Raw genomic sequence first — 27337 nt, forward strand, 5'->3', positions numbered from 1 at the left:
TCTATATCTAAAACGTCTTTTATTATTGGATAAAATTTTAAAAATTAGTTTTCATCTCAACCAATGAAATGAAATTATTCACAATATAGAAATTTTTGTGACGTTTGATAATGGTGGAAATCCGAAAATGAATCCACTTCAGCTACAGTCTATTGTAAGCTTTATATCGAAAATCAGAACGAACTTTCCGGACAACCTATAATGTTAATACAAAGTGTCAAATGAATGTAACAGAAGTAGTTTATTCCAAATTGTATCACAAGTATATAGAGATAGAGTTCAATTTTGTCAAATGTACCGATATTTTTGCGCACCTTGACTGCTTCGTTACTTATGACGCTGTGGCTGCTACGATATTTATGAGCATCTTGCATGTACCCATATATTTGACGCTGTGTATGTACCGATGTATTTGAGCAGGGTGAATGTAACTATTATTTTGAGGACTTTTGTTGTACCGATATAATTGAATACTTTTGGTGTACCTATATATTTGCATATCTTGTCTGTGACGATCTATATGACGCTGACTGTACTGCCGAATATTATGTTATTGAAAATATTTCATCCATACAACGAGTGTCATTTACTTTACAAAATCTTATAAAGATTTATAAATAGAGATCTAAACTTAGAAATGTAAAAAATAAGTTCTTATCTTAGAAATGACGTAAGAAGGTTACAAGCATGCTCTTGCAAAATTCGCGTCATAGCACACTACCGTGTCTACAAGACATTGCTGTTCGTTCCAACTCGACAAAACTTTGTTATCTCTGTTTTGTCTATGGAAATTACAGTGATGCCAATATGTTTATGTACAAGTATTTCAGTAATGGAACCATACAATTCGGATTAATAATATTTCGCATTGCTAATATTAGTAAGGTAAAACAATTGCCTCATTATGTTAACATTAAATTGTCTTGTCCGGTGTGACTTGGCCTTTAGAAAATGAGTCATAGGCTTGAACAAAAATAATGTATGACTCAAGTTCCATAAATTACAAGCTGTCTTAAAGCCATTCACTTTTATTTTTAAAAAATACAAGAAGTCTGATTTTAATGGAAGAAAGACAGCAATGTGTAAGTAATATCGAGACATGACCGTTACAAAACTTTGAAGACTAAATGTAGAAACTAAAATAAAGGTGTAAATGAAATGTTTAATTTATAAGATGTTTATAGAGATTAGACACAGTTGCATCGACCCAATGCGACATTGAACGGCCATGTAAGGTCGTGGGTGACGCTAATCTGAAGTACGTAGATACATTGCCTCTGTCTCAGTATTTTACAAAATGGAAGGCATTAATTATCACCTATTTGGAGTATTTGTTGCCAAAAATACATGTCGGTAATATACTTCGTAAGTCAGTTTTTTTTAAGGACCAAATATGGAAGAACAATAAATGCAATCTTATTTCATAATGAAGACTTTCATTTAGTTTGATTCTATACATAATTTCCACGACTACATGGGACTTCTTCACTAAAAATTCTGTTTAACTGGTTACAAGTGATTGTAATTTTTTTAGGGAATCCGATTATAATCATAATCTCTAAAATATCATAATATGCTTTAAAATATTGGTATTTCCTTTAACTATACATTGTTATCTATAATTATCTAGTTTTCGTGTCTGTATTATTTAGTCATTGCCCGTTTTATCGAATACGATAAGCATTTTCTTTGCAGTGAAAGGTAGAGGCGGCAAACAATCCGCGTATATTTTATTGCATCACTTAGCCCAGACAAAGCGTTACGTGATAAAGGAAAATCGTGTTTATTTTCTGCTACTTTACACTAGGATGAATATTTTACTAATATTATAAATACGAAAGTTTAGATAAATGTTTGTTAGAAGGTATTTTTAGAACGGCTAATCGGATCTCGATAAAATTTGGCATAGATCTAGAACATTGTTTGGAAGAACACATAGACAAATTAAGTTTTTTTTTATAATTTCGCGCGGTCGCAGTCGCGGACGACAACCAGTATTTCTATACAAATGAATTATGAATTAAATAAAATGAGAACATTATCAAGCAATGCTTTAATTAATTTTAAAATCAAACAATTGGTTGATATTTATCTCAATAGAGTAAAAAACTTTAAATTCTCTCAAAAACAAATGATAGTTGTTTTTGTGAAATTGAAACACCTTTAGTCGGTCATGGTCACTTCACTCCGACTTTTGACTATACTGTTGGCATTCGTTATGGAAACACTTTTGTGTTAATTTTGAGTTTTTATTGCAAAAGCAACTCTAATAATTCGAATCAAAGTTTTTATTTAAAACAGATTAAATTAGGAAACAACACAAGTTGAGTTGAATTTTAGCAATTATGTCCATTGCGTTTAACCATAACTTATGTGCATAATTTCGTTAATTTTGATATGGATATTACTAATTTATTTCAATGTTTTAGATAAATGTAAAACTCATGTTTAATGTAATTGAACTGAATCGACAATTAGTAATTATCGATTAGCACCATTAAAAGAAATCGTTAGTGTAACACGCAATGGAGTTAACATTACTAATTATATTTTGCAATTACGTAGTTCGATTTCTTCTTCAATAAAGATAACGATGTTTATATTTACCTTATAATTTCGCTTTTGTCATGAACATATATGCTGTTATTTACTTATCATTAAAAGTTTTACTAAGTTAAGTTACTTATCCTGGGTTTCTGAGACCAAAATATGTGTATAAAACATATCGTCATCCCTATCATAAACTTTGACAAAACAGAGATAACAATATATTTAAAACGGGGATTTTGGTCCTGAAACTCACGGTTAGCACTTCGCCCGTAACCGTGAGAGATAAGTAGAGTCTAACTACAGTCGAACCAGGATAAGCGAGTAACTTCTGTAAGCGCAAGTAATTGTCCGGTCTCGACGAAAGATCATGCTGTTGGAGACTTGAAAATAAAAGGCAATGTGCAAATTCGTACGTCATATATTTGATAAAATTATCGCAGAACTAAAACGTACATCGAGTCAGTGATAACCAAGTAATTGGACCGTTAATATATACATAGGCGAAAGGACAAACATTGATTCAATATAATATCTGTACACAAAAAATCAATTACAACAATTCGTAATATAATAAAAGGTACATAAGTTATATAAAAAATAAAAATTAAGCAACAAATCACAGACAAACGGCAAACGTAGTTGCAAAAAGAAAGTGCCTAGTTATTATAGTTCGTTTTTATAACAATTCCATAAAGTTATTGCATATTTTTACTTGCATTTCTCTACAACAATAACGCAAACAATAATTGAATAAACATACCTAATTAGCTCAATATTTACTGCCGAAATTTAAAATATACCACTTTTTATTGCGTAGATACCGCTCCCCAAAAACATCCGCAATTGCAATTGCGTTGCCTACCTTTAGTTAACGCAGGACGCGATGCGTAGAAAAGAATATTTCCCCTTCATATGCGTTCTCACCTCCGTAAAGCCACTTTCCCTTATATGAAAAGGGTGAGAAGGGATATGAAATTAAGCCTCCGGCAAACACTCATCGGACGAAATGCGGATTCAGGAAACAGGTACAGCAATGAAAGTTACTTTATGGACACTATGTTAAGGTACTATTTGTTCAAACTAAATCAATGTCATATCAAACATAAAGCAAGTTCGTTACAAATAAAGGTATTTGTTAAAAGTGCAAAAAGTACTAATAAATTATAACATAAATATATTTATTAATTAGAGTCTAAAAACTAAACTGTAGAGTTGTGTAAATAAAATTTCATTTCAAATAAATATAAACTAGGTATAGTAAATTGTTCACAGTTAATTTTCATGCATTCCTTTTTAAATTTGTTTCAAAGCAAATATAAGACAAGTATCTTATATTACGATTTATTTTTAATAAACTATATTGATATCTTGTCATGTTCTTTGTTCCAATCCATGTTTTAACAGGTGCTAGAAACTTACAAGACAGTGAAAAAATACGTATTACGAATTTTGGTCGTATTAATGGACAGCTCAAATTGATATGACAATATCGAATTAATTTAAAGAATAGATGCGAGAAGTGATATTATCTAATGCACAGTAAAATGACTAAATTATATCTAATATAAAAATATTACATTTTTTATTTACAAAGTACACATCACAATAATACTCATTTTCAATCAATATCAACGTTGGTGAATCTTATCGCGTCAATATTGTTAGTTTTGTGTGACATTTGAATGATATCATTATAATTATTAATGTAGCTAAATTCATGATTTATATGTTTATAGGGTCGGGGTTGTAAGTAGGATTAGTGACAGGCGAATTAGCGCCGTAATCTGGGGTGGAGGGAGTCGACACCGGGGTAGAGTCGACCGGTTTCAATAGAACGGGAGCCACGTACTCCTGGAAACGCACACTCGTCTCCGCTTGCAGCGGCGCCGGTGGCGTGCAGCTCGGGAACGGACTGAGCAATAGGAAGGTACCGAATGCAACAATCGATGCCATAATGAGAATTATAGTTCGCGCCTCGAAACCCGACCTCAGACCCGCCCACGCCGCCATATTCACGAGTAACAGTAAGACGGATACTCGTACCATCCTCACGGCCGCCGCGTGAATCCGCCCGCCTCCGACCCCGCTCATGTCGCTTGGCCCATAAGCAAAGTATAAGTTGTGTTTGTCACCTATGTGCTTCAACAGCAGGTACACCAGACCAAAAGGGGAAATCAATGGACACGCCAGACTGTAAACTATTGTGATAGATATAATAGCCAAACTCCATGCGTAATGCACACCAAATGGAAACTCGTAGAGGATCGCTTTTTTAACATAACTCTTTTCAGCTTTCGACTTTGACTGCAAGAGATACCACACATATAAGAACAACTCAGGGAAGCGAATCAATTCTAATGCAGTACCTATAAAGCCTGACGTAATGACGTAATTCACGAAAAAGGCGCCCTTGTCTGGTAAAAATACGCAATCCCATCGCATCGTATCATTCTCGTGGTGTAACGTCCACGCAACGAAAGCCTCAGCACTGGCTAATCCTAGAGATGGTAATATCAAGGTCATGAGTAGCAAGAATGACACAGTTTTCGTCATTATCGAGTAGTTCTGTTGAGATTTGGTCCAGTGCGATAGGAATTTATCTGTAAAGCCTACGATCGCCGGCATCACTGCAGCCATCGTCCATAGCAACAGGGTCGGAAGAAATTCAAATATGATACTGCTTATTCTATTCAAAGAGTCAGGTTTAACTACCAATGTGTTGAATAGATTGACTATAATAGCTGGTGTTGTGAGGAAGAATAGAACTATGAATAAGGCAACATTGACAATTATAGCTTTAACATACCAGACGCTGGGTTGTACACTCAGGTTCTCCCACACAATGTCAGAAGGATTTGTAGCATGTGTTAGCACCCAGCCACGGTGCAAATTAAAGTTGTTAATAACATGTTCAGCTAGCTGATATGATGGTAGAGTCAGGAATGCAATCCCAAGTGGATCATTAAGAACCATAGCACGACACCTTTTAGCTTCATCCTTGAGACGCTTTTCTTCATTTGTGTAGTACTCCAATGCATCAACCTCAGGACCACATAGTTCCTTCCTAACAGTTATTCTTTTTCCAGTCTTTTTGTAATATGTATCGGTGTAGATGAGGGCTTCTGTGACCATTTCCTTCTTCTCTTGAACTTCATTAAGCTTGTTGATGTTGTAAGCCAGACGTAAATCAACTATTTGGATATGTGGGAAGTTGTGTGTGAAGTATGCTCTGATAGTTGCCTCATTTCTATCACCTCTAGATATATTGGTTATCATAACAGTTCCAGTCATGGAGGTAGGGACGGGTTTGCGCCCAGTGCATCTTCTCATGATTAACACGGAAATTGGCAAAAAACAAATACTTATCAATGTATGTGCCCAAAGCCATAAAGACCTTCCATTTAAATTTGACAAAGTTGTTCTACTAAAAGTATTTGCATCAACTTGTAAGTTTGTCCCCTGAAAGTTAATAGGCAATATGATCCCAATAGACACAATTGTAACAATAAACATTAGTGTTATTGCATGTCTTTGGAACGAGAGGTAGTGGACCGCGTCCGGGCCGCATTTCGCAAGAACCTGCTCGCGCGTGACGCGGAAGACGGCCGGCAGCCACGCAAAGAATCCTTCGTCGATGGTTGAAGCCTCGTCCTGACTTCGCCTCCTTTCGACGAGCGAGTCCCCGTCGGCACCACGGTAGAATAAATTAGTCCAACGATTTCTTGAACGCTGAACTAGTGCCATGCGCCCATAGTTCCAAGCTGTACGTCGCAGTATAGTGAACAAAGCGATGAGACACGACCACGATATCACGTTAAGGATTAAAGTTTGTGGTATTCCGTTGTAAGCCCCGGTTATAATAACATTCTGGGACGTATTCACTAACATACAACCCTCGTCAGCCGTAGTCGAGGAGTTGCTGGATGAAAATGTGTATATTATTCCGTTTACAGTATTCATTGTTGATCTTGCAAATATACGTATATAACAAAAAGATAAAGCATTTACATGATTAATAGTTCACTGATATTCATTTCTTTAGATTTTCAATAAAACATTTAGTTTTACACTTTTTCACCACAGTAAACAGATAACTTTAGAATTGATACAATTTTTATCCAATTACAGCTATGTGACATGAAGCAATAAGTCAAATGTAAATTTTTTGTGACTTCGTGAATGGTGAATGGAACACCATTCGAGTAACTAAACTAAAGACGTCACACGTCATCTGTCACATTAGCTAGTGATGCGCGCATTATTAACTACGAATTTTCGTTATCGATGGCAAAATAATTGCAATATCTTTACCAATTTCAGTGAAAATGACAAGAAAAAAAATCACTCACATTTTTTTTTCATATTTAGATAATTATAGAAAACTGTTACTAGTCATGTTAAGAATACGATAACGAAACGAGTCACACGCACACATACAACAATAACAACTAACGCCGTCAACGAAGGGTAAACTAAGACACAGCCCAATTTTTGTCACATCTTAAGTATTTAAATAGGAGACAATCCACTGACCTAACATTGCAACGACGTTCGATTGTCAGTTATCATTAAATATGCAATCGTAATTACAAAAAAGTCTTTACCAATGATATGTTGATGAATATTGGTGTTAAATATGATCTACTAAAAATTTTTGTATTAAATTGGCCCTACAATGGTATATTCAATAAAGCTTTAAAGAAGTTTCACGTCGAAAATATTAATATAACTAGAATTTGCTACGAATAAATGAAATCGATTATAATTTTTCTTCAAATCGATGAAAAAAGTAAAATGTAGATTGAATATCGATGAGTATTTCATTCGCAGTTCATTCACATATTTCATTCATTTCTTGACAAATTGAAATGACAATACAAAATAGGTATTTTTCGTTTTACGCAATAAAACTGCTCATATATTGTGATTTATTTTTTTAATTTCATTATTTAAGTGCAATGGTTATTTATCGTTTGGAAAAGAATTATATTAAAAAGTTAGAAAATTCAATTTAAAAAGACATGTTAATTCTTACATATTCAAAAGACACCTAATTGTAAATTGTGTGTTTTATTATTACTTTTCACAATTATCAATATGTATGCTTAGATAATAATAAAAATGTTATACAGGTATCGTTAAAATAATCTTTAAAGTAATTTTATTCTTCTCATTTTCCATAAAACTACAAAAATGAGATAACTATATACATTTAACATGAGATGCAAAGAGACAGATAGATGTTATTTGTTATACTCGTTCTGGCGAGAAGAGAGATAGGAAACAGCAGGTCGGTGAATTTCAATTTCATTCAATGAACTGAAATTTGAAGCAGCAAGTTCGACTTGGTTCGACCTTTCTTTATTATTTGTTATTTTAATTATTATAGTTATTTTATTAAATGTCAAAATTATTAATTTGATTTGAGTAAGAAATGGAGTTTGATTGGAATAATTATTTAGAGACGAATAAAAGCATTGCTGTTCCCGAAGAACTATTTTCCCATGTAAGTGCGAGTTTAACATTTTTATAACTTTATTAATTACTTTTATTAACTTAACTTGAAGATAACAGTTTAGAACAAGTTAAACGGGGAAAGTTGGAATATGTAAATGTTAAAAAATATGTTTAAATTGGTAATGTAATGATATCTTTTGTTAGTCTAAAAAATATTCTTAACATAACGATATATGGATGCTCTATTTTTAGATCACGACAAAATTTTCAAGGTTTTAAGTAATTGAAATATGATTGCGCTTCTTAGTGTTAATATTTTTTTATGTCTACCATACGGTATCATATTTTGATTGTTCTATTGCCACATAATCACCAGTTAATGTGAAAATAGTTCTGATAATGATAATTAAAGATGGGAGAACCATCTTTCATTTTAAAACCTAAAAATACAAAGGTAAATAATTTATGTTTTAATAAATTGTATTTTCATAATAACTTTGTAAAGTTGCATAACTTTAGGAAGCATCAGACTTAGCTAAGATTTTAATTATTATTTTTAAATTCTTCTCAAGAATAAATACTTGTTTAAAATTATTTTTCCTTTAGCTTAAATCAGTTTAATAATATTTTTATTTAAACTCAGTGTACTTAATGGAGCAAAAATAAAGAAACTCTATGAATTATCTAAATTAATTATTTATTAAATTAAAGAAATAGTATTTCATTTTAATTTATTTAGTAAAATTGCACATGTTCATATTATATTTAAAAATAAATATGGTACAATTTTCTTCAAAAACACACTTAGATTTATTAGTACCTTGTACCCTTAATTCTAGTTTTTATTATGAATTAAGTGTTCACATAAATATTTACATTAGTGTTGAAATTAAAGCAAAATACAAGTGTTAAAACGTTAAAATAAAAAAATAAACAAAATAAAGATACTTTGTTCCACCAATTAAAGTGATTAATTTTTATTATTTTTATTTAATTCCTTAACATTTTATAAACTAAAACAATCCAAACAATACTAAAAAGATTATTAAATAATCTGTTTTTTTAATTTAATGAATTTTGTAAACAAATAACAGATCTGGATACAGACTTACTGTACTAGCAATGGCCCTTAATTCTGTCTGATTGGAATTTAAAAAATCTGGTTATAAATATAGCCTATATTACCAACATTCAATTATATCTGAGCCTATTCAATGCACACTGATAAATCTTTTCTCTTTATAACATTAATATAAGATTTTTGACGAAACAATAATACTAAACAACCTAGTTATTAAGAAAAAATTTATTATCACACATAAAACAAATGCAAAACACAAACTTGATGTAAAAGTGAAGGCAGCTCAGCGAAACAATGACAAATTAAACTGTCCCTGCGCTGGATTTCAGCTGGCACCTTTACAAAAGAAAGGTAGAATTAGAACAAACAATGATTCATAATATTAAGATAGCCCGAGGCTAATTAAAACATTTTAGCATGGGGTGTAAATTTCTTGTTTTTAATATTGTGGGTTCAAGGTTTTAAAAATGTGTCGATCCAATTTTATATTGAATAAGAAATAGTCTTTTCTTTGTTAGGTTTTTTAAAATCTAATGCAGATTGTTTAATATATAATAGAATCTTTTAAATCAAATTGTGTTACATCAAAGTACATTTGAATCATGAAGAATTTTGTTTTGATAAAAATAGATATTTAGTATAATACTTTGATCACAAAAACATTGTAATTTTGACCAAGATTTTAACTACATGGATAATTGTTATTTATTTTTATCTTTTATATCTTTATCTTTTATATATTTTTAATTTATATTCTATGAGAGAATTTTAGATGCTTAAATTATGTTTTTGTATCATTTATGTATATGTGCATTTTTGTGTAAAATATGTTGATCTGCAACATATTTATGGTCAATATGTTTTTAATTCATCATCAGTGAAAACACATCATGTTTCTTGAGTACTTTATTATTGTATTGCTTAAAGAAAACATTAAACTTGCCCTGGTTTTAAGAAGAAAAAGCTTTTCTTAGTAAAATAGTTATAATTTAATGCTCTTTCTTAGTATCTATAAAAAAACACTTATTTAATTTATTAAAATAATTAAAGCTAATTTATTAGCTTTCATTATTTTTAAGCTTTAGCTTTGCCTTAATAACACTACTATTCTAAAATGAATAAATAGTAACAAAAGATTTTTTTATTTAATTTGCGTAAGAAAATAAATTTCTTTGCCTCAACTCTCTCTCTCTCTTTCTCTCTCTTTGTCTTTAATAAATCTTTAACTTAACGTTAAAATGTTCAAATTCTTTAACATAACAAAAAATAGACTATTACTTTACGTTGGTTTGATTATCGACCTTCATGTTAACATATAAAATCAATGTGTTGTATACATAGTTAATATATAAATGAATAGTTACAGCAGTTACTGGTATAAATAATTCAAACGCCATATACCGAAAGCGAAAGTCTATGAAAGTTAAATCGACAAGGTCACGCTTTTCGTAACCACCTTGATTTATAAATTATTAAAGCTTGCTTATGTGCATAATTTGGAATTAAAAAAAGAGTATTAACAATGTAAGAATATATCCTCTAAGTTTTTTTTAACCAAAATAGCCATTATTGAGACCGTAATATCACAATTAGATTCGATAGCAAAATTAATTGAGTATTCAAGCAAATATACGTGAAGCGAAAATTTCGTACACCCCTTTTAAATATATTCCGAGAAGGAATTTGATACAGTTAAAGTTAATAAAAAGTTCTTAAAAATGTTTTATTATGACCGAATGTCGACCAATGGGCGACCTACTATCTAGTACTTAATTATATTATTCAGCAGTTGACTACGACTTTTTCCGCGCGGAAAAAAAAAATCTAGTAATAAATATATCCGATATTAGCCTGGGGATAGTGTAGTTTGTTTACAGTGAAACAATTTTTCAAATCGGTTCGATAGTTTTCAAGCCTAATGCAAATAAACAATTAAATTTTTCCTCTTAATATTAGTAAGATTAATCATCATTAGCCTGTATCAGTTCCGTTTTTAGGCCGTCCTTAATGTTGTAATTGTAAGTACGTTTTTTCTTCTCTTTCGTATCATGAATATCCGTCCCTTTTACCTCATTGATCGTTTCAAGCAACTAAATTATAAATATAGTTTACTCGTTTCGTTAAGCACGGCTAATATTTTTGGGAAGGTTATTCAACGAAATAGGTCGAATTATGTTTTCGTCATTACGTCTATTGTTTGATGCTGTTTTTGTATAAAATTCTGAATACTGTTATGATGATAAAGTAAATGTTTACTCATCGCAAACAAAGAAAATCTAATAAAATTATAAACACGCTTGTATAGCAGTTCATATTTTGTTTATGGCCGAAAAATTTACTATTCCAATAAATAACAAAATAAAAAAATGCATAAATGTAAAATTTTGTCATGAAATAATTTTAGACAATAAATAAAATATAAAAGTTGTTCTTTGTGTTTGAATAAGGTGAAATGTGTTTTAAATTCTATCTACCACGTTTACATTAGAAGTAAAATGCTGGCGAATTCTTTACCTCTCTGTAAGGTTCCACTCTGGCAAAATTTTCGCTACACGTTAAAATGTATAATTAAAGATACAACAATATTGGTACATTTTTTTTAAGTAATTTTCTTCTCCATGTTCGTTTTACTTTGTCGCATTAGCATGATGTATTTGTCTTGATATCATCATCGTCAGCTCACTATACGTCCCCACCGAGGGGCTCGGAGCCCACCCTAAGTTAAGGGTGATTAGGCCATAGTCAACCACGCTGGCCAAGTGCGGGTTGGTTGACTTCACACATATCTTTGAATTTCTTCTCAGATATGTGCAGGTTGCATCACGGTGTTTTCCTTCACCGTAAGAACGTCGGATAAATGTACATATGTAAATCGTAAATCGAAAAACCCATTGGTACATGGCGGGATTCGAACCCAGGACCTGCAGATTGCAAGTCAAGTGCTTGACCACTGAGCCACCGACTGTTTTGATATAAAAGCTTCAAATGTAATCCAGTCACGTAGACTACAGTTTGACCTTATTTCCCAATAGTTATGTTTTCATATTATTCGAATAACTTCACTTTATATATGATATACGTTCTAACTAATTGTATATGTATACTTTATTTATATAACAACGTTACGATGAACAATAACAATTTGTTTATGTCTTTTTACTGATATTATAAATGCGAACGTTTGCATGTCTGCATGTATCTTGCAGTAATTTGGCATAGATGTAGAACTTAGTCTGGAGGAACATATAATACTAATTATTCGCGGTCGACAGCTAGTTGTTGATAAAAATAACAGCGTCAAATTATAGCTATGGAGCTTAATAACGTATGTTGCGGTAAACTGTGGTAACTAAATGATAACATGGAATGTATACCTATCAGTTTTGTCCAATTTACGGTATATTTATGTGTGCACATAAGCAATGCGAAATCATATTTGGTAAGCTTTATGTGAACCGTATAAAGCCTATTTACGTTGAAGAATACTCGATTAAACGTCTAACGTTTGTTAAAATAACGACATGTTTAATACATTACATCGAGTACGATTTTGCAATAAAACGAGCTTACTAGATTTTCATCTCTGTGTGCCTCAACAAGTGGGCGGCGTAGGTGGTGGGTGCTGTAGGCGGTTTGGGGTGGGTCGGATAGGGGTGCGCTGATGTAAGCCCGAAATGCAGATAGCTTTGTCTCTTATTCCATGCAGCTCGATTCTATGATTGAATGCCTGCTGCATGTTTACCTTCTTTTATTTTTGACTGTAATTTTTTTTATTAAGATAAATTTTCTATCAATTCAAATCCTTTTCAACTCAAGGAGAGTTGCAAAAATAACTGGCAATTGGAATATTAATTTATTTTTTAATAATTAATTTAAAAACTTTCCTGTCTTTTGTTATGGAATAGGAATATACCCTGATATAAATAGTACTTAAGTTGAATAGATAAGTAAAAACAAAAAATCTAGTCGATTTTTTTTAGATTTTGACTCGAACACAAATTTTGCATTAAGACACGTTATGATTTCCTCCATGCTATAGTTTAAATATTATTAAACATCATATAAATATTAATAACAAAACAGTTAACATTGAACTTGACTCGTAATGCGCAATAATTTTAATGTAACAAGCACCTGAACGACCTCACGTCGGCCACTCTTCAATCAAATCAATATCGAAATAACATGCGCCCTGCAGCTGCACCGCTCCCGGCTCCCTCCTCCCACCTCCCTACTCCCTTTAACGACTCCCAGGATGCCTAGACATTTTGTACAGTGTCTAGATTCAATCAGCGTTCGATACTGACGGAACTGTATAAATTAAACCTTAAATTGATACGAAATATTTTAAAGCCGCTGTTTTTTTAAAGCTCTAACTTTTCATTTGGTAATCATCTCTTTAATTATATTGTTTACGGCTTCCATCGTATTTGTAGCGCGCACGAGGTGGAGCGAATGCCGCGCCCTTTCCTCCTACTTGAGCGCAATTACGGCAAATAAACATTCAATATATGTACATACATAAGTCATATTTCAATAATATTAAATCGAGAAATTGTTAATAAGATTGAATATTTAATTAATTTTGTAAAGTTTGCATATATTTACATAACTATGAGATGTAAACAAAGTTTGACTTTCTTTAATAAGAAGATACTAGCTCGCCCGCGACTTCTTCCGCGAAGAATTAAAAAGAAACATAACTTCAAACAAACATCCAACCAACCATCTAAACTTTGGCATTTATAATATTAGTAAGATATTAGTTAGAAGTAAGATTAGTAAGATTTCTGCTTTACATCTACATTTGCATTGCTGCAGGTCGAAGCCAGCCTCAACAATGGTATCAAACAGGGTATGCTCCTCGAAGTCTGCCACAAGAACAACCCCGACATCTACTGGATAGCGGAGATAACCATGGTCTGTGGTCACCTCCTTAGGATCAAATTCATCGGGGCAGACACTGACTTCTGGTGTGACATTTCCAATACTAAAGTGCATCCGCTGGGCTGGTGCGGAAAATATGACGAATTGGTGGAACCACCTGATGAAATAAATGAGAAATGCGGTGATACTATCATAGATATAATGAAGAAGGCCTTACTAGTAGGGCAATCGGTCTCTATAGAAGCCCTTAACAATAAGGGCATGTCTCCCATCGACAGGATAAAAGTGGGCATGAAAGTGGAAATACAAAACGTCAATGATCCTTACCGATATTGGATTGCTACGGTGAGTTAAAAATACAATCATTTTTTATGACTTCGACGTAACAAAGAGTTCGGTGTGCTTTTTTAGATTTTTCTTTACAGCTTTGTCAAATTAGATATCGATAAATTATTATAGGTATGCGAGAACGTAGGTGGTCGCCTCCTGCTGCGGTACGATGGCGCTGATGAAGACCTGCAGCAGTTCTGGATATTCTTCTCCAATCCTCGGCTCAGTAGCTTCGGCTACGTAACCAACAAGGTATGTATAGTTCTATTGAAATATATTGCCAACCCAAGGATATGTGCGCGCTGCACTGTGCCCTTTCCCCGTTTCTTCCTATGCCCAAACACACCTTATGTTCTGCGCAACGACTCGTGCGAAGTTCAGATCCGAAAATTAATACAGTTTCCGTCCTACAGGGTGTTCTAAAATTACCAGAAGGATGGAAGGCCACATTGAGTATTTTGCGCTTGGTTTTCGTAAACCTTAAGTCCAAATATCTGTATTCCACGGTTTTTCTATGAGATGAACAATGTTGTATTGTTTTTCGCAACAAACATATAATGATAATAAAAAAAATGGAATAACTGGAACAAGATTAAAAATAAAATCGACACAGTTTTACCTCGTATGTTTCAAAGACTCGTTTCTCAAGCCAACATTACTTTGTTTATATTTATAATTTATCGTCATTGTTAATTTATATATTTTGCAATTAATATGTTTATTACTGTAAGCAACAAATTTCTGTAATGCAGATGAGATCGATTTATCTTTTACCTTTCTTATCCTTTTAACCTGTACTATGTTTTTCATCGACAGATAACCAGGCTAAAATGTTTGAAATGCTATGAACTTTTTTGTTTTCGGATTAATTGGTACCGAGCACAATGCCTGTCATAAAAATTTATTATAATAACAAAATCTGTAGGTAACACATTTACGAAATGTTTATCCTCACGGAGCAAATTCGATAAAAATTTACACGAAGACAGTCTGGTTTAAGACAACAAAGTTTATAGTTATGTTAAAAAATGAAATACGCACTATCGTGACTATACTAAACTACATATTTCGAAGTTTTTAATTCTTGGTATCGAGACATTGTCACGTAGTGTCATGAATACTCGACAGTAGACATGTTTTATCTTACTCTTTAGATATATTTTAATTTTTAAATATTGATATTGATCCGTCAATTAATTTTTTCCCGAATCGTATCAGATTTCAGGTTGATACATTTTTGTAGAAGGTTACAAATAGAAACGGTTACCTGATTTAAAGTAACGCCTACACATTCCAGAAAGGGAATCCTTTTTTCTATTAATATCGTACTCCACCAAATTATCTATTTATATTCCATGATGAACGCGATATATTTAATTCATCGAGAAGGCTATTTCTACGTTACATCGATTTTCTTAATTATAAAATCGGGCTTAAAATTGTTCCAATTGCATTTTTTGTTACGTATTGAATCGATTAGTAAGTATTTCTGTGTACGGATGCAGGGCTCGCCGTGGCAGTTCAAGTACCCGGGCAAGGTCAACCGGTTCTCCTGCAAGAATAAGCTGAGCGCGCAGCTGAGGCAGAGCGCAGAGGAGTCCATCAAGGAGCCCACGCCACCAGATCTCTTCCAGGTGAACACGAACACAAAACATATGCAGACGTACTTCATGTTAATTGAGGGTTCATCATCATGATGTAATGTATATTGTTTTAGAGGAGGTAATAATAATATAATTAATATTTCCAGCCCGCGCCCACTCAGGAGGCGCACAGCTTCGTGGCCGGTATGAAGCTGGAGATGTTGAGCCCCAGCGACATGCGCACCGTGCGCCCCGCTACCGTCACCACCGTCTTCAACAACCTGCACTTCCTAGTGACGGCCGATGAGGCGGCAGATGACACCTCCACCTCCCCCGTCTCCGCCTGGCTCTGCGACAACATGCACCCCTACATCTTCCCCATCGGCTGGGCGCACAAACACAACTTCCCCCTCAAATCCCCCAAAACCTGGAAAGAGGGACCCTTCAACTGGGACGAGTATCTAACTATGACGTCGTCCGTCCCCGCTCCGGAGTACTGTTTCGGAAAGAAGGAGCCGATGAAAGGTATCGAGGTGGACATGAAACTGGAAGCGGTGAACCCCCTGAGCCAGGAGGAGATCCACGTGGCGACGATAGCCGCCATAGAGGAGCACCTCGTGTGCGTCGAGCTGATTCCCATCGCGCAGAAGTACTGGTACGCGCAGGACAGCGACCTGCTGTTCCCTGTGGGCTGGTGCGACAGCAACAACTACGAGCTGCACATCCCCGACACCTCCGACAGGCGGCCGCAGCGGCCCGAGGAGCCGCAGGGCGCCGTCAAGGAAGATATAAAGACCTCGAGCGAGTGGTGCGATAGAATATATTTCAATTACAAATGCTACGCGGGCCCCTCCATCAGCAGGAACAAGCTGTCGCAGCTGCCCAAGCACGTCGGCCCCGGGCCCCTCTCCCTGGTACTGAAGGAGGTCCTCAACAAGATCATTTCCGCCTCCTACAAGCCCGCCAAGCTGCTCAAAGACTGGGAGCACGAGGGACCGCCCGAAGAAGGCATGAGATTGGAATTATTACGGGCTAAGTAAGCGCATTACTTATGTTTTAAGCTATTAGGAGTTAATATTTGATCGTAAGATGAAATATAAAATGTGTCGTGTATGTGGTGCGCAGGCTGAAGACGAGCACGTACCACGCGTACGTGTGCGTGGCGCGCGAGCGCGAGCACGTGCCCGCCTTCTGCGGCGCGGTGTGCGCGCGTCTGCAGGCCTGCCCCGCGCTCTTCGGCCCCGCGGAGTATCCCGCCGGCTGCCCGCACCGCTGTCACATCGTCGACAAGTCCACATTCCGTCAGTATATTCACCACAGAATCTAACTTTTATATTTAATTTTCACAATTATTGTACATTTAAAGTTAACATTTTATTTTATTTCCATTACAGATAATGGCACTGAACGCCGCGGCAGACCGAAAGGCAGCGTAAACGGAAAGAGGAAAAAGAAGAAAACCACCGCCCCGGAGAAACGGGAGAAGGAGATGCAGCCGTCACAGGAGAGCGAGGGGAACAGGGACGGCGAGTCGGTGGAGAGCGAACACAGCGCCGCCTCCACGCCGCCCTCCGAGTCCGGCACGCGGCCCAACTCCCCCGACTGCCTCGCCGACTGTCGCCGCCCCGGCCGCAGGAAGCGCGACCCGCGCGCCGTCTACCCCAAGCTCGAGATGAAGACGCGTGGCGCCAAGCTGCCCAACTTCGCGCTGCAGATGAAGGAGGCGCACTGGGACAAGAAGGACGTCGAGACGATGTACGGCAGCTCGTGCGCCAAGAAGGTCGGCCCCGACAGCGACACCGAGCACGACACCAACGAGAGCAGCTGCCAGTCGCGCGGCAAGCTCATCTCCGACGTCTCCGACGCCGAGGAGCCCGAGCTGAAGAAGCTGCGCTGCGCCTCCTACGACCCCCCGCCCTCCGACGCCGCGCTCGAGCGCCGTGCCGCCCTCTCCTGGATCCGGGGCCGCGCCAAGCTCGCCCCCAACCCTCTGCACTGGAGCGTCGACGACGTCTACGCCTACCTCAGCAGCACCGACGACTGCAAACTCATCGCCGACAAGATGAAGCAGGAGGAGATCGACGGCCAGGCCTTCATCATGCTCGACCTGCCCATCATCAGGGAGTTCCTGCACATGAAGAAGGAATTCGCGCTGCAGCTCTGCAAGCACATCGCCCTCGTCCGCTGGTACTACATAGACAACTTCGAGGAGGCCGCGCCCTGACTTGTCGCCGGCGTATTGTTACTTTTGTCTAGTCCATAAATAAATTAATTCCAGACCAAAACAACTTTTATTGATACAACACCACGGAACCAAATTCAACAAGCCCTGCGTAATTTCTTGCAAAAGTAGTTACATATTTTATAAATTATTGAACGCTTTGATTCATCGTCCACGTCATTAGTAAAATCTTGATCTAGGTGAATATTTTTCTTTGGATTTGCGATTCTCACCGGAATGTCCTTTTCGTCGCCCTGGTCCACGTTCCGATCTCTCAAAGACATCGCTTCCATTTCTTTCGCTTTTAATTTCTTAATGTTATCGGCCGAGACGGCTTCGTCGATTTTGTCATCTTTCACCATATGATCGCGGATGTTTATTTCGGAGACCATGTCGCGGTTGTTCAGTTTGATCTGAACGCAGCGGTGGCTGTTCAGAAGATTTATATAGAAGACTCCTTTCTTGGACTTGTGACTGGAACTGACGTCGTCTGTGTTGGAATCGGACTTGTAGTTGTCGTTTCTGTATGCTTCGATTGTTGTTTTCAATCCTTCAGGATACAGATTGCTTCTAGAGGGCTTGTAATTTTCGTTAGCTTCACAATTCACCTCCACCGTCGCGTCCTTACTACACAAAGCTCTCGGTATTTTTGAATCGGGGAAAGAAACGGACGAATCGGACGAAATAATATCTTGAAGCATATCTTTTATAAAGTTTTCCATATCCGTAATCGGATCGTCTTTTATCTTTGTTAATATTTTATTGAATCGTAGTTTATATTGTTCAATATCGCTCATGCAGTGGTAGAATTTATCAAAAATTTCTTGTACTGTAGTCTTGAAGAGTTTTATATTCGATTCAAGGCTGGGCGCGAAGCTGCTATCCGCATGAAGATTATAAGACAGTGTGTTATTTAGGTTCATTTCTATTTGTTCCAAATCTAGTGTTGTTCCAGACTTAAGTTTTCTATCGCCTTTTCCAGTTTCCCCAGATTTACTTAAGATACTGAAGCCGGTGTTATCTTGAACGGGAATCTCATCGTGTTCATACATTTTATAATATTGCTTAGACATAATACTGTAGCGATCGTCGTTACGATTATTTACTGATGTTGTCGATAATAATACATCGGTGTCAGATCTGTAACTTTTAGTGTGTGTTGGTCCTTTACAAGATTGTGTTACTGAACTGCAAAGTCTTTGAATAGACAAACTTTCGTCACCTGAAAAAGAAATTACTCAGTATAGTTATATCATACTCTATATTTACAACTTATAGATTAAAATTGGAAAACACGCGTCACGGAGGAATCCCATTAACATTGGGCACAGTGCTAGTCTAATTTTATTTACTTACTCATTGTTGATGGTGACGATAAACAGGATATTTGAAACTAACAAAAAATTAAACACTTTAATAAAATTAAAAAAAAATATCGTTAAGTAAGTTTTCGCTGACTAGATCCACCTATAGGCCATGGCATTGCGCTTGTTCTTTGTAGTCGATAGTCGTTCACTGCTGGATGTACATATGTGCTCGTATTGATAACTACAGCAAGTCCCTTTCTTTCCTTGTCATTACTGCATCATCCAGTAAATTATCAAAATTTGAAAGAAATAGTAATGACAAAATAAAATTTTATGCTTTGAAATTTATTTATAAAATTAAAATATAAAAGTATACTATACTCACAAAGTGAGATTACAAAACTATACCTATTTAAATTTGGGATCCAAAAAATATATGACATATAGAATTTCTTGCAATTTCTTATAAATTGGTAAAAAATTGACGTTGTCTTTTTCTTAATTGTAATCTGAGTGCACAACACAACTTAACCTAGATACACAGCTTTTAATCAAGAAGAATTAAAGTTATTTTTATTAATAATATTTGATAGAAAACTTAGGTTTAAATTTCGTTTAAAGAGAGTGAATTATAAGTTAAAGAGTAAACAGTTGTGAAAAAGAAATAAGAACCCCGATTAATATTACCCCTAAAACTTATAACGCCAGAGCGTTGTAAGTTTTAGTAGAAAAAGTAACTTTAGCTTTATCGAGCTCAGTGTTTTATAAACTACCCTTCGCGACTCGAGGTGTTAGGCTGTGAAGGCGGTTTGAAAACATTGATCTACTTTATTATATTTAGTACATATTGTTTCATTATAGTGGTCAACGCAAACTCCACCATTACAATTAAAGTTTAGCCTGACCAAAAGATATCAACTCTGTTATGAGGGCATCACAATCTCCATTGACATTGCAACATTCTACTTCTACGTCAATGCGTTAATATATATTTTTGTCTGCGTCTATAAATATTTTTCACATGAAATAATTTAGATCTGAAAAATTACACAGCGATTCCAAAAAAAAAATATAGAAAAATACTTTGACAAAACGACGAAATTCGACAGTGATTGACACTGCCATGGTAACACTGATTTCTAAAAATGGATAGGCGACTGCTTGGAAATGACAGCTTCCGCTCCGTTCCGATTTAAACGCGCATGTTGATGTTACGAGCTAATTCTATCTGTTTAACATATTAGTTCGAAACGTCATCACCGCTACAAACTGCTACCATTAGCGCCAAAACGGTAAATCAAATAGGCACAAATTACCACGTCTTTTAGCCAATCCATTGATAGCGATCAATGGCCAAAAGTTATGGTTTTCCATAATCTATGGCCAACCACGGCTGGTTTATGGTCTAGCTATAGTCTATGATCAAATTGATCACTGTCGAAAACGAGAATCTCAAAGGCCCCGCCTTTAATTCAGTAAATACAGTTCGTTTGGAATTACCGAAATGATATTATTATAAGAAACACATTTAGGTAATAAAATTATAAATAAAAGTCCCATAGTTATAACCAATGAACTATACGGCTTAATACTAACTGTGCCATCGACCTCAGTGTTCTCAACTGATACTATTAAATTTTGCGTATTTTTTACAATTTTTTTCTTATGTTTTACTCGATTGTTTTCATTTCGAGTTAATAGTTTTTAAATGATTTGTGTGTAGTTAAATATTATTTACAAATTCCCTACGCGTCTATTTTTAGTGGGTGTTGTCATTGTAAGAGCTTTACTCGGATTAGGTCATCGAGTGTGGTAGACATGTGTGCGGTGTGCCGGAGCCGGAGAAATGTGTTTTAGCGTCTCTTAAATAGTTTGTTTCGTTTCTTACTAGATAAACGAGGCTGCGGAACACATCAACCATGGATACATATAAGTTGATTTGTTTGTTCGTGATAGTGTCCCAGGCGGCAGCGCTATGTGAGTATCTTACGTTTACACTATCGTACTTTGGCAATTGTTTATAGTGCTTGTTTGTATGCAATAAGTTCATTCAACTTTTGCCAATTAGAAGTAAAATAGATCTTCATGTAATTTAAACATCTACTTTTATTTTTTACCATAAAAGCTACCCTTTGGATCTATCCTAAAGTTTTAATTACGAACAGCTGTAATTGGCATTATTTATCCAAATATTAATGTAATATTTGACCATTAAACTTGTAAATACTGTGTATAATATCAACATGCCAATGCTGTAAATATTCAGATTGATTTGATATTGACAAAGATAGACTCAGTAAATAAATAAAATTAAATTTCATACTTTCTTTAATAGTAAAACATGTATTATAAGTTGGATTCCAATCAGAAAATACAATGTTATATATGAAATTGCACATAAAATACTAGCTAGCAATAAATAGAGTTTTATGCCATATATGAAAAGTCAATCATCATGCTGATTTCTTGTGATTTATTCCTTAGGCAGCTTATCTTGCATGTTCTCAATATTGTTAAATTAACTGCTACCGATTTATTTATTAACTACATTTTACATAGAATATGTTTCTTTACTTACAAATAGTAATAGAAATTGTAAGATATTAATTGCATTCAATATTAGAGTTATGAATGGGATATATTCATAACAATGAATGAGAGAAGTAATTCAATAAAAACCACATTAGACAATGATCTAGATTAGCAATTGCTCAATTGATGTGTCCTTGCCTTGCTATGATTTCATCTTTATCATCTGATCCTTTCAACTTTGTACTCAATATGTATAAATAGTTTATTAAAATCAATTATACTGAAAACACAATTAGATTGAATAAATATGCTTGGTTCCTGATCAAGGGCAACATTGAGGATAACAATTACTTTTCCTGTTTTTATATGGGAGGCTCTTCTCGGGCAAGCTATAAGAATATTTTGTGCCTAACTTGCAATTATTATTGTGTTAACATTTTATTTGCTGCTACTGATTCGCCCTGTGAGTTAATAATGCTTTACTTTTTTGGGTAGTGACATCACCGCCAAGAATCGTAAAGCAGCCTACAGTAGAGGAGTTGCTGTTCCAAGTTGCGCAGTCGGGGGAAGTGGACAAACCATTCATAATTGAATGTGAAGCAGAAGGAGAACCGGCACCAAAGTATGTATATATTAATAAAACACACTTTTTTGTCTGTCATTCCATGAGACTACAGACTTAAATTACAAAATATCTTATACACCACGCAATTTCTTGCCTTGCACAGCCGCCTTATAGAATGGTCTGTCCTCGGCGGTATTTCCAAACCAATACGTCTTAGGGATCATCAAGAAGTGAGCATACCATTTCCTTAAAAGCCAGCAACGCTTCTGCAGATCCTCTGGTGTTGCAGATGTCCATGGATGTTGTTGAGCACCTTGGTGTTCCCTCAGGTCATTTGCCCCCTTCTCTTTAAAAAAAAATGTGACTCTTTTTGTTAAATAGTTTGATATACTCTTTTATCAATGTCAGATTTATTGGAATGGAATAGTGTGAATGTTTTTAATTTTTTCTTATTCAATACTGTATGGAGTTGAGGTATAGTATATATATAACAGTAAATGAAGAAGCGATATCCCTAGCAACTACATTCCGTTTGATGGTATATATTGTAAATACATATATATAAGCAAAGATCTCCAAATGTAATTAAATATTACTTTCGACCATGTGTTACCGCTAACATTTTATGTCCCATGATCAGTATTGGCGCCTACCGACACAATTAAGCATAGTTAAATGCATATTTATGCACTTTTATTTCAACTCTACATACTGCCATTGTTATATACATCAATGTTTTATTGTTAAGCAAACAAATTGAACAAGATGTATGTGATATGTAAATTATATGATGGAACCACATTCAATGCACATTACTACAAAATAATATATCGCTTTATTAAAATTTATGCTTAAAGTTTCTTGTTATTTGCAATCCTGAGCGTCACTTTACACATATTAATATTCCCTTGATTGAAGTAAACTTTCAATAGTTAAAACTCATGTTTCATAGTTACAAGTGCTACTTTCTTTAGTCCTGTATCCTATATCGCGAAGAGTTTCATTTAGCTACTTTAAAAATGTATAAAAACTCTCGTCCGCTCTGAATGCGCGCAAGACCGACTTTCCTTGAGACTCCTTACGCGATGAAAGGCAGGATTGTAGGTCTATGTTAAGATATTCATTAAGTAACCTGTTCTTTGGATGGTACACTCTACGCTAAGCCTACCTGGTCACTGTTCCCTCAAATTGTTGTTTGAATATACGTTTTCTTTTTATAAATATTGTACAAGCGCTTCACCCCGTCTTCGTGTGCGTACTATTATAGTAAACTATTAAATAATCATTTACTTAAACCTTATGAAAATTTACGTATTTATGAAATATTGTTCAATATCTTTTCTTAGTTATTGAGTGCCCAACAATTAGTATACTAGAGTAACTAAATATACGAAATTTATGTTTTTGTTAGTTCTCTTACTGAAACTGTCTAGTTATAAACTTTTATTAATTGAAATCTGTTTATAACTTAGTTTTTAAGACAAACGTTAATATTTTAATAGGTCGGCAATAAACATTGACCCAGTGCTATAAACATGTTCTGCGGCATCGCGCCAGCCAGCCTCAGACTTGCCAGAGTACTCAGAGTATAGTTGTTGACCTAATAACATGGAAATATGATTTATTCAGAAATGAAATTTAATAAGACTCAGTGAAAAATCTGAAATAAATCTTCACCATTGGTAGGGAAAAATAAGATTAAGTTTAAGTTTGGTTTTAAGTCAATATTCTTTATATTTTCAAAAAAAATATTAATTGTGATATATACTATGTATTTTTGAGTTACTCTTACCACATCTCGTTATAGAAATGGAGTTGAATGAACCTCCGACCTTTCGTATAACAATCGTTCTATTGCCCAATTAATAATTTTCGGACGTGGATTTCGTAAGCGGTGGCGCCCTATAATGGAAAGTTTAAGAATTGACAGATCTTTATTTTTACTTTGATTTATTTAAATAGTAAACAATAATAATAAATGATTTGTGTGTTTATAAATACTCTGTGTTACGATAACGGTGATGATAGTGCAAAAAGCTTGGACATTTTGCAATATACAAACGAAACTTGATTACTCCCCGAGGACAAATTGACGTATTTCAGCCGGGCGCCGCTATCACTGGCTGTGTACCTGCAGTATTGGATTGCGTAGGTAAATAAATAAGTCACCACTGTTTTATATAATTCTGTCTGTATAGGCTAAGAAAAAAATAAGAATTTGAAGTTTTTGTCTCCAGCCTTAAACAATTGACGATTTTGTCCAGTAATGAATAAAAAAAATGAGTAAACTACGGGCCAGTAAATAAAGTGCATGTACCTTCGTCGCCAGTCGTCACCTCGATCCATAGTGGCTTTTTTAATATTATAATTCGTGATATCTAATATACTTTAATGAAAAAAAATGTCATAACCATTGCTTAAATATCGCTAGTAAATAGACATGCGAGTTAAATAAATGTTTGTTTATAATTTTAATTCCATAGTTTAATATTAAACCAGTTAAGAATACGCGTTATAATGTGAAATGTAAACAATGTGACGAAGGTTGCTGGCTTGCTGCCCGTCCATTGCCGTACATACATTTTTTACTATGTATGTTTAAGCGGCAGAGAGGTCTCAACCAACTAGATGTTGTCCATGACTTTACTAAGAATCGATTGCAGTAAGTAAGTAGCAGTAGTACTAAGGAAAGGTTCTTCTTAGTAATGTGAAGCTCGTCTTGGACGCCAACGTATCGTAAAAAATATTTGAAATGCATTTAGCTAGAGTATATTGGCAGTTGTAGCAATCGAGGGTCCAGCCAAGTAGTGCACGACAATGTCATCTATTCCTATCCTATTGTGTACGAGATGGGCCAGCGAACGGCATTGACTGACTAAACTTTTACTTGTTTTGATTTACTAATAAACGCAGAATGTTAGGAAGTTTCCACAAAGTATGGTTTTCAATTCAAAGCAGATTTATGATTTGAAATTTCTGTATAAATCAAAGTAAATTTACTTAAACGGTTCATAATTTTAAAGCTGTTATAACTGATCAACTTAAAGTGATATTTCAATTTAAAGTTCACTCAGGTATAAATTTTACTTCCATAAGCATTTTCTGCCAAAGCTCGAGGGGCTATTTTCATTGCGGACGCGGTTGCGTTGCGAAATTGTGAAAAGTTGAAAGTTCTCTTATACTTTTTACTTGTTTTCATTCTGAACTTTGCATTTATACGTCAGCCAGTTTGAACAAATGAATTGTTTTAAAACTTTACGTAATTCAACGCTGGGGAAGTATTGTTTTACCTTAAATTTTTTGTTGTATCAGAATAAAAGCGAGAAATATTTTGTAAAATGACGAAATTTTTGTTTTATCTTGTATATGCTTTAACCAAGAGTTTAAAATAGAATTTTGAAGTGTAGTGTGAAGCTTAGACATATCAAAGTAGGGGTCCACATTCGTCAAGGGAGATCTAACATGAAATGAAACTTAAGTAAACATGATGCACACAATTCTGGCTTGCATATTTAAATGAGAGCTACTTAGCACCTAGGGTTGTTACTGCTACGCGTAAATTTGTAATAAAGTTTACCTGCAGTTACAATTGACTGCATTGTTAAATAGTCTGATAGGGTGCCCAACTAGGGTTGTGAAAAAATAGAGGTAACCCTTGCTTCTAGCACCCTATGGTTCTTGCATTGGTCTTTGAAAAAAAAAGTCAACACTTTGACCCTAAGCAAACTCTTGTGTTATGTATGTAACATCAAAATCTACACCATTACAGTCTTTTGTTTATAACTTATCCCCATTCTCGATCGTAAAATACGCGAAAACAAAGTAAATAAAATGACAATTGAACTGATTTACGGTCTTACTAGACTATTTCTAATATGTTGGTCAAGAGCACGTAATCATGTTCAATAAATGTGGTATACTTAACCCCGGTGGTAAGATTACACACAGCCGACCCATTTTCATGGAACTGTGCATGCTGTTACCAACAACAAGGTGTGTCAGGCGGCAGAAATAGAATCGAACTAGTCGAGTTGATGTCATCACCTCGGACTGGTCTCGTGTGAAGGGCTCAGGCTAATGTAACGCCGAGGTCGGGCCACGTGTTTATATTATGTCTTTAAGATGCCGCCTGATCATCGCCATTAAATAATTCGGTGAATAATCATGCGATTAATTTTGATTGTTATGATGGTGTAATGTGGACTTAAGGTTTTAGCTAATTGATCATACAAATATTATTTTATCGTAATGATCATGGAGTCGGTTGGCAGTACGTAGAGATAGTAGTCTAAAGAAGAAATTTGTCTGTCTCAAATCAATCAAGTTTAAAAGATCGTTATTTCTATCAGACCGTAGCTTAAAAGTATTTGTCTTCAACTATTTCAAAAAGCAACATCAGTTTCGTCCTTACCCTTTCTCGAAGTGACGTCATGCAGATGCACTTGAACCATTTGTTTACATTGTATTGCTGCAAGTCGTCTCAGCACAGCTTATTGTGAGTTTGCACTGTCGTAACATTCACATAAAAACATGTTTGATGTGAATTCGGCAGTGCAAAATCACGGTTAACAGCTTTGTTTGCAATAATGTCCTTACATCGGCGACGGCGAGGGCGATGCATTCGTTATGCATCCAGTTATAGTCGTCTGCTCAGACCGCGCTTGCTGAATACATTGTTCCGCTTTGTCGTAGACATTAAGAATTACGTTCTATCTCTCAAGCTGCATTATCACAGGCCATTACTATACATATAAGAGAACTGTATATAGAAACTGGTTCTGTGTATCTACTAATCCGCAAAAATGGAAATAAATTAAAGTATAA

General features: G+C 35.1%; 4 protein-coding genes across 9 annotated transcripts in view; 2 read left to right on the forward strand and 2 right to left on the reverse strand.

Annotated features, from left to right (window-relative positions):
• Positions 1-2950: 2950 nt before the first annotated feature.
• Tmem63 (transmembrane protein 63) lies at positions 2951-6728 on the reverse strand. The gene has a single exon (XM_013321342.1). The coding sequence runs from the start codon at positions 6508-6510 to the stop codon at positions 4273-4275; it is 2238 nt and encodes a 745-aa protein (XP_013176796.1). The 5' UTR covers positions 6511-6728; the 3' UTR covers positions 2951-4272.
• A 1020-nt stretch (positions 6729-7748) lies between these two features.
• Positions 7749-18167, forward strand: LOC106124661 (scm-like with four MBT domains protein 2). 2 transcript variants are annotated; one of them, XM_013321553.1, is made up of 7 exons: positions 7749-8056; positions 13910-14320; positions 14435-14557; positions 15811-15939; positions 16056-16924; positions 17014-17189; positions 17283-18167. In XM_013321553.1, exons 1-7 carry the CDS (start codon positions 7985-7987, stop codon positions 18110-18112), a joined length of 2610 nt encoding a protein of 869 aa, XP_013177007.1. In that variant the 5' UTR covers positions 7749-7984; the 3' UTR covers positions 18113-18167. The 2 variants fall into 2 exon arrangements, with proteins under 2 accessions (XP_013177007.1, XP_013177008.1); XM_013321554.1 differs by lacking the exon at positions 7749-8056 and adding an exon at positions 10972-11106.
• LOC106124662 (uncharacterized) lies at positions 18161-20456 on the reverse strand. Of its 4 annotated transcripts, none has more exons than XM_013321555.1 (3): positions 20322-20456; positions 19802-19960; positions 18161-19331 (listed from the first exon to the last, which is right to left on the reverse strand). In XM_013321555.1, exons 2-3 carry the CDS (start codon positions 19857-19859, stop codon positions 18208-18210), a joined length of 1182 nt encoding a protein of 393 aa, XP_013177009.1. In that variant the 5' UTR covers positions 19860-19960; positions 20322-20456; the 3' UTR covers positions 18161-18207. The 4 variants fall into 4 exon arrangements, with proteins under 4 accessions (XP_013177009.1, XP_013177012.1, XP_013177010.1 ...); XM_013321558.1 differs by adding an exon at positions 19466-19502 and having other exon boundaries at positions 19825-20456; XM_013321556.1 differs by lacking the exon at positions 20322-20456 and adding an exon at positions 19466-19502 and having other exon boundaries at positions 19802-19880.
• Positions 20457-20832: 376 nt separating this feature from the next.
• Positions 20833-27337, forward strand: part of LOC106124358 (neuroglian) — a 28410-nt gene continuing 21905 nt past the window's right edge. For both annotated transcript variants that reach the window (XM_013320928.1, XM_013320929.1), the window contains exons 1-3: positions 20833-20948; positions 21308-21393; positions 22444-22570. In XM_013320928.1, coding sequence (XP_013176382.1) covers positions 21336-21393; positions 22444-22570 — 185 coding nt within the window. In that variant the 5' untranslated portion in view covers positions 20833-20948; positions 21308-21335. The remainder of the gene's footprint in view (positions 20949-21307; positions 21394-22443; positions 22571-27337) is intronic.

Source organism: Papilio xuthus, unplaced genomic scaffold, assembly GCF_000836235.2.
Source record: "Papilio xuthus unplaced genomic scaffold, Pxut_1.1 DF825946.1, whole genome shotgun sequence".
Classification (NCBI taxonomy): domain Eukaryota; kingdom Metazoa; phylum Arthropoda; class Insecta; order Lepidoptera; family Papilionidae; genus Papilio; species Papilio xuthus.